Source organism: Scleropages formosus, chromosome 20 (genome assembly GCF_900964775.1).
Source record: "Scleropages formosus chromosome 20, fSclFor1.1, whole genome shotgun sequence".
Taxonomy (NCBI): domain Eukaryota; kingdom Metazoa; phylum Chordata; class Actinopteri; order Osteoglossiformes; family Osteoglossidae; genus Scleropages; species Scleropages formosus.
In genome coordinates this window covers 23,676,848-23,684,810 of record NC_041825.1, presented here as the reverse complement: position 1 = coordinate 23,684,810, position 7,963 = coordinate 23,676,848, and the positions used below count along the sequence as shown (strand labels likewise).

The window sequence follows — 7,963 nt, the reverse complement described above, 5'->3', positions numbered from 1 at the left end:
GAGGTAAACTCGCAGCACCACTGAGGACGCGGGAGCGATTTTATGAAGTGTACACACAGTAACGCAACATGACATGTAGGAGACGGTGATGTTACGGCGGCATTGTGGTCCCTCGCTTTTTGCCGAGTATTGGGGACAAAGTGGAAGCGCAGTGTGCGGTCAGTGTAACAGACCAGGCATGCTGTAGGAATTGCGAGGGGCGTAAACGGAAGCTCAGCAACTGCATCATGGTAAATTTAATTTAGATTCTCTCGTCCACCAGTAATTAGATCAGTGTGTGCACAGAAAGTGCTGAAACATCATACAGACACTCACTGGAGGCTTCACCAGTGGCCAGGACCATTTTTGGGCACAACAAACTGTGTAATCAAGTTGTGAAGTTATCATGTTCTACCCCAGAAAGAAAAAAAACAAATAGCTACAAAATATTTATACTCTATCTATCTATCTATCTATCTATCTATCTTTTATTTATTTATTTAAAATTTCTGTCATGATTACAGATATATGTTTATTTGTAAGGAGAAAATCTGCCCAGGATATTTAGTGAAATTACTGTAATTGTTGTAAATTCGAATAAGATTTGCAAGAGAAGAGTGAAATAGTCCATAATGAAAATAGCCGAGTATTAAAAATATTAGAAATCAAGGATATCACTGTATTTATTCCATATGAATCGGAAATTTGTAATACCTAAGCCTTATAGCCCTATATCTTTATACACACACACACACTATATACATATATATGTGCAGAGGTTTCCTGTTCATCCCACGGCAAAGAACCCCCCTCCCCCTGTGCAGGACGCAAGCGCGAGCTTCTTCAGCGTCTGCGCAGTGCGTCTGCCTCTGTGCAGCCCCTCGCGTGCTACGACAGCAGCGCTATAGCTGCAGCCAATCACCGGCCTGCTCTGCGCAGCGGAGTTGCGCAGACGCGTCGCCCGCAGAACGCAGCCATTATCCATCTCGGGCAACCGACACCGCTCGCGTTTTTTTTTTATGCAGAAGTCGAGTGTAAAGATCGTGAAAACGCTGCGAATACAGAATTCCTCTTTCTGAAAATTAATTGGTAATTCTAAATTTAAAGTGTTATGCAAAGTAACGCGAATGCATTTCTGTAAAAGTTGCTCCGCAGCTCTGATGGATCATGCACGCAGCAATTGGTGTTTGCGGCTCAAGCAGCTGCGCACACAGCCGCCTGCTGCAAATGTTGCGCTGCGGCCAGCTGCCAGTGTGTAAGTCGGTAGGGACCGAGCTCTCTGTGGGACAGCTGGTCTCCCTGGAACCATGAACGAGCAGCTCAACCACGAGCTGTCCCTCGATGGCAGCGAAGCCCCCCTGTGCGCCAAGGACTCGACTTTACTGTCCGATTGTGACTCGTCCCCAAAGCACCGGGACCACCCTTTGAGCAGCTGCCCCCTTCTCATCTGTGAGTGGCGCCGTTTTCTGGCCTTTCGTTTCGAACGGAAAGGTCCAAATTCGAATTTTCGACTATGCAAACAATTTTTTTTTCTGGCTTATTTGTTTGTTATTAATTGCATTTTCTTTGCTTCTCGGCAGGAGTTTTCAAACTGGGGTCCGGGGGCTGCGAGAGGGAGCTAGGGAGGAGGGTCCGCGAAAAACTTGAGAGAAAAAAAAAAAATTACAAGAAGAATTTTATTTTTTTAACCTAAACATGTTAATAAGCAAATCTACATAGTTTCGTGATTTAGAAGAGTGGTTCCTTATAAAGGGTTTCAAATTCAAATTCAGATTTTATTTATTTGTCACATACACAGTGACAGTGACAGTACGACGACGTGCGGTGAAATGCTTAAGTTTATACAACTGTCCGACATAACAGTTTAAAAAAAAATAAGTAGTAAAATGTAAAAATTTATATAAAATCTATATATGCATATATGGCGAGAAAGCAGAACATATAAATATCTAAAACAGATGTGCAATGGATTATAAATATTTGTGCAGCATGAAATGCAGCGCGATATGGTGTTTTTATCCCAAAATGCTTTGCGCTCTTTACGTTTTTGCACTTCTGCGCACGTGGCGCGTGGTGGAGCCGCACGCGATCGGCGAAGCATCATTTTAGCAGCTACTAAAGGGCACTGTCAGGGAGTTATTGGGAGAGGAAGCGCAGGAAAAGTAGATTATGTGCTTTTGTTGGACAATACAGCGTGAGCAGATGCATAGGTGACAGGGCCAATGATTTTGCTTGGCAGCTTTTGGAACAAGTGCAAGCGAGGAAATATTTTAAAGCGCTGCAGGTGGATCAAAGCACTGATGTTGCTGCAAATCAAGCACAGCTTATGGTCGAAATCATTCCGTTCCGGTTCCTCGATCGAGGAACTTCTCTTTTGTGGAGCCCTGAAGGCAGAACCACGTGGCAGGACGTATTATTAATATGACAGATCATCAATTGATGACAGTCAATTCGGTAGACCGGTCTCGGTGTGTTGGGGTGTACGGTACTGACGGTGCTGCCGCTATGACCTTACGGTAAGTGCGGTGGTGTTGTGACTCTGATCAAAAAAAAAAAGGCCCCCAACGCTGTTGCCACACATTTAAATTTATTTATTTAGCAGACACTTTTCTCCAAATTTACTTCCAATTAACTCTGTGTAGTGTTATCAGCCACACACCTTATTCACCGTGGTGACTTACACTGCTAGATACACTGCGTCACTCATCTATACATCAGTGGAACACACTCTCTCGATCACTCACACGCTATGGGTGAACCTGAACAGCACGTCTTTGGAGTGTGGGAGGAAACCAGAGCACCCGAAGACTTACACTGCTAGATACACTGCGTCACTCATCCATACATCAGTGGAACACACTCTCTCGATCACTCACACGCTATGGGTGAACCTGAACAGCACGTCTTTGGAGTGTGGGAGGAAACCAGAGCACCCGAAGACTTACACTGCTAGATACACTGCGTCACTCATCCATACATCAGTGGAACACACTCTCTCGATCACTCACACGCTATGGGTGAACCTGAACAGCACGTCTTTGGACTGTGGGAGGAAACCAGAGCACCCAGCGAAAACCCACACAGACATGGGAGAACATGCAAACTCCACACTGGATGAGTGAGGGTCAAACCCTCGTCCTTTCGCGCCACCCAGGTGCTTTGAGACGGCAGCGCTATTCGCTGTGCCACCCACGCGCTGCACGCTTGACCATGAGGCTCGTTCTTGAGGCCAAACGCATTGATGATTTGTATCACGTGCTGAGGGATTTATCTAAAACCGTGAATTATGTAAAATCACAGCCCTTGAGACACAGACTGTTCGGTTTACTCTGCGAACAAATAGGTGCTGATTACGAGGGCTCGCTGCTCCACTCAGAGGTACGCTGGCTTTCCCGCGGGGGGGGGCGCTGCGTTAAGTCACGTGTATGCGCTATGTAAAGAGCTAAGAGAGTTTCTCTCTGGTGAAAAGTCAGAGCTTGCCAACTGTTTTGAAGGTGACTCATGGATACTGAAGTTGTCATACATGGCGTATTATTTTTTTTCAGTTAGGACTGAGTAGGGTTTTGTGAAGACATGTTTTTATCATTTGAAATACGTTTCCATTTTAATGTAGCCTGAAGCAATAAAATATTGAAGTGTTGCTGAGTATTGATTTACCCATTTATACATCTGGATAATTTTTACTGTATCAGTTCCAGATCGGGCATGGTGGTGCAGTGGGTTGGACCACAGTCCTGCTCTCCAGTGGGTCTGGGGTTCAAGTCCTGCTTGGGGTGCCCTGCGATGGACTGGCGTCCCGTCCTGGGTGTGTCCCCTCCCCCTCCGGCCTTACGCCCTGTGTTACTGGGTAGGCTCCGGTTCCCCGTGACCCTGTATGGGACAAGCGGTTCTGAAAATGGGTGTGAGTTCCAGATCGATACTTCAGGGCAGCTGGAAGCATAATGGATCGATCTCTGCCTTTGAACCCAAAGGTTGCAGGTTTGCTCTGCTGCTATAGTACCCTTGAGCAAGGTACTTACCATAAAATTACCCAGCTTTATGAATGGGTAAATAGTTTAATGTTGTAAGTTGTTTTGGGGAAAAGCATCAGCTAAATGAATAAATGTAATAAAGGGAACTGTAGCAGGAACGGGGCCTTCTATCACACGGTGACCGTTCTAACCAGCGCACCACCTCTTTCCGTATTTTATTTTCTTCACACAGGATGCCTTGAAGTGTAATTTCAGTGTTTCGGAGGCCTCAGCTCTGTCAGAGTATCACTCCACTTATAATACAAGCTAGGGGGCGCACAGCAGGTTTGACCGGGTCCTGCTCTCTGGTGGGTTTAGGATTTGAGTCCCACTGGGGGTGCCTTATGATGGACTGGCGTCCCGTCCTGGGTGTGTCCCCTCCCCCTCCAGCCCTACGCCCTATTTTGCGGGGTTAGGCTCCAGCTCAACGCAACTCCGCTTGGGACAAGCAGCTTCAGCCAGTGTATGTGTGTGTGTGTGTGTTTGTAATACAAGTGTACTTTTGTAGTGTGCAAGTAACTAACTGTGTTGTTCCTCCTCAGACCCTGTGAGCATTGACAGAGTGCTCCCTGCTAGCTCCGTGGCTGTCAAAACAACAGTCAAGATTGCTCCAGGTAAGCTGTAGCAATGGCTTCGTCAGAGATGTGCAGTAAAGGGTTGGTACAGGCTACGCACAGAGCTGCAATGATGGACTGTGTGACGAGAGAATGGAGGTGTACCTCAGGGCTCACTTCCTGGCTCTTGTTTTTTCCACTCTATCAATTTTTGTCAGGTTTTTAACTGCTGTTAGTTCACTCATCATCAGCAACTGCTTTTCCAGTGCAGGGGTGTAGTGGTCCAGAGACATTCCTGGAAGGATAAGGGTGAGAAGCAGGAGGCAGCCTGGACAGCACAGTGGTCCATTGCAGGACAGTGCGACACAAGTGTCCTCCAAGTGCTCCGGTTTCCTCCCACAGTCAAGAGACATGCGTTGGGCACCATCACAGTGGCAGCCTGAGTGGATTTCCACACGAGCATCAATGAAGTACGATGATGGCAATGATGACAATGACAGTGCTAATGGTGGTGGTGATGATGATGATGATTATTACATTTACTACGCACTCGGTGACTGACACGTTTATGCACTATGGGAAATGTTGATTACTCATCAGTTTGCATATTTGGACCATGGGAAGAAAATGGAGCTCGTGGAGGAGGCCTACATGAACATAGGGGGAAGCGCCACACGGACTGAGCTGAATTCGAACATGTCCAAACCCACAGCCGATTAGCCGTGGGCCACCAGTGCTGCCCTCTGCACCTCCGTGGCACCCGGTTTGAACCGGTTTATGTTAATTAACGGGCGCTTTCGTTCCTAATGAGCTGGTTCTAAGAGAAGTAAGAAGTAAAAGTAATGCTGACAGCTTTGTATGTTTTAAAAACGCCTAACTTTAATATTATAAACAGCAGGGCACAAGTATGAGAATTTTGTGGTGTTGAAAAAAGGCACATAATCATCTTTATTTAGCACTGCCAGCCGTTGCAGAAACTTTGTGGCTGATGATGACACAGAGCTCTGTGTAATGACGAAATTCTTTCATGCTTGTAGCTGCCGTGCCAGCGCCAGTGCAGGGTATGTCGGGAGACGATGGTGAGGCGGGTTCGCACTTTGCCCCGCGGACCCCGGCCTCGGCAGCCTCTCCTCCTGAGTTCACCCACCAGGCCATCGTGCGCCTGATCGAGGCGGTGGGTCGACGCTGGGACATGTATGGCTCACGCGAACGCACCCGCCTCTTCCACAGCGTCCAGCAGGAGCTGGCGGAGCAGGGCCATGCGCTGCCCATGGAGAGGATCCGCCGCAAGTGGAACAACCTTGTTGTCACCTACAAGCGGGTGAAGGACCGGTGCCGTGAGACAGGCCAGGCCAAGACCTCGTGGGAATACTACGAGGTACAGATGAGTGGGTCACTGTGCGTGAGCACCAGGATGCACTTGTGCTTGAGCTTGACAAAAATGCTCTCCTGACCTCCTCGTGTGCACCAAGGAGAGGAGCATTACAGTGCACCCTAGTACAAAAACAGTGTATACATAATATAGGTGCAGCAGGTAGTACTTTTAGCTTGCCTTTGGAAGGTCCTATGTTTGAATCTCACTTTTGCTATAGTACCCTTGACAAAGGTACATACCCTGAGCTGATACAGTAAGAATACCCTCTTGTGTAAATGGGTAAATCATTGTTAGTTTAACATTGTACGTGTGCTTGGAGTAATATATCAGATAAATAACAATAATAATAATAATAGTAATAAAGTGTCAGTTGTGGTTTAATGCGAGGAAACACAACCATATTCAGACTCTAAGTGTGAAGTGGTAAATAAGTACAGTGTAGGAGACATGACTGGGTAACTAGTGCCAAAATTAAGACTTGTCAGAACCGACTCGATAGCATCAATATCAGGTGCCAGACTCTGTTAAGGTCCATTTTAATTATTTTGTTCATAAATACTTTTAATAACTGTGCTTTTTTTAGGATTAAACCACACAGTTTTGAAATGCAGTGAGTGTTGTGCTTACTGTGTTTATAGCCTTAGTTGCTTTATATTATTAGATTAGTCAAAAAGATCAATACTGAGTGTTTTCATGGAAGTCGTGTTTTGTTCTCCACCTGCCTTCATTTCACTTCAGTCCTCGACTCGCTGCCCCTCTCCCCCTGAACAGATGCTGGACACTATGTTGGGGAAGACCATTGGTGCTCAGGCCGCTACTGCAGCTTCAGCAACGCTGGTCGGCATGACAACCACCACCAAGGCCACATCATCTGTAGAGCTGCCATCATCCAGTCATACGGTGGCGGCGGCTGCCAAGCCCTGCGTGTTCGCTAGCAGCCTCATGGCTACGTCCACCCCGATCCCCACGCTGGTGCAGTCCGTGATCCCGTCGGTGCCGGCTACCCCCAACACCGTCTCCAGCCCTCTGGGAAACGCTGACGCTCACCATCCCCGGCGTGCAGCAGGACCAAGCCGGCTGCGCGTGGGACCCAGGCTGCGAATCGGCCCCTCTGGCTCGGCCGCCTCTTTCTCGGCGCAGCAGAATGGCCCGGCAGCAAAGCGCACCACTCTGCTGCGTAGCTTCCTGTCCTCCCAGGAGGAGCGGGCGCAACTAGAGGAGGAGCGGCTGCAGAGGGCGGAGGCCCGCGAGAAGAGGAGGGAGAAGAGGGAGATCCGGATGGCCGATGCCTTGGGCCGTATGGCCGCAGCGCTGGAGCTGGTCTCCTCCAAACAGGACACCATCATCGCTCTGCTGCAAAGGGTTGCCGACAAGCAGTGATACGTGAGCAGAGCATCGCTAAGGCCACTGGGACAACGAGCCAATGTACCTGCACAGGTGAAGCTCACAGTGATTTCTGAGTGAACCAGAGAACCAGTTACTTCACAGAGTAATTTTAATGTGAGTAGTAATTTGAATTTTAGTTTAAGAGACCACCTCAAGGGTGACTGTCTCTGCTGCTCCAAGTGGCTGCAGGTCGCCGTGGCTACAGAAGTCACCCGATCGATGGCTGGCGCTCCAAACGCTCTGTGAATATGTGCTAATATAGCACTCTCTTTGTGAAACACCACCTGTGTGACGTACGAATAATGTTTATGTTTAATGGTAAGGTCAACGTTTAGTAGTTCCTGTTAAAGAAAAGTATCGTTTTGCTTTTCTCACTTTGTCTTTTGGTTTATAGAATGATGTGTAAATAAAATGTTCTTCAGTAAAAAATAATTTTCTATTACATTCTTTAATTGCATACTCCAGAGAATATTTTGTGCTGTGCCGCAGCTGTATCCCCGCTTGTGTAAATGCCCGCAAAGTATGAAAATACTGACTGTGATCACATCTGAAATGAACTGCACCTGGAGCTGAGGTCACGTGTAAGCGAGAGACGAACTCGGGTAAGAGGCGCTGAAGGTACAAAGTGCCCCGCAGCACTTAATCGCTGCCTTTCTCGC

The 7,963-nt window shown here is 47.6% G+C and overlaps 1 protein-coding gene across 2 annotated transcripts; it reads left to right on the top strand.

The window, feature by feature from the left end:
• Positions 1-966: 966 nt before the first annotated feature.
• On the top strand, positions 967-7,622 carry LOC108938840 (uncharacterized). 2 transcript variants are annotated; one of them, XM_029246962.1, is made up of 4 exons: positions 967-1,428; positions 4,532-4,603; positions 5,581-5,921; positions 6,690-7,622. In XM_029246962.1, exons 1-4 carry the CDS (start codon positions 1,287-1,289, stop codon positions 7,296-7,298), a joined length of 1,164 nt encoding a protein of 387 aa, XP_029102795.1. In that variant the 5' UTR covers positions 967-1,286; the 3' UTR covers positions 7,299-7,622. The 2 variants fall into 2 exon arrangements, with proteins under 2 accessions (XP_029102795.1, XP_029102794.1); XM_029246961.1 differs by having other exon boundaries at positions 6,657-7,622.
• Positions 7,623-7,963: the final 341 nt, after the last annotated feature.

Bases quoted from the DNA above. Each gene is read 5' to 3' on its own strand.
- LOC108938840 (XM_029246961.1), top strand. From the start codon at position 1,287: ATGAACGAGCAGCTCAACCACGAGCTGTCCCTCGATGGCAGCGAAGCC. The intron at 1,429-4,531 runs GTGAGTGGCGCC...GTTCCTCCTCAG, and splicing joins CAGCTGCCCCCTTCTCATCT to ACCCTGTGAGCATTGACAGA. The intron at 5,922-6,656 runs GTACAGATGAGT...ATTTCACTTCAG, and splicing joins CCTCGTGGGAATACTACGAG to TCCTCGACTCGCTGCCCCTC.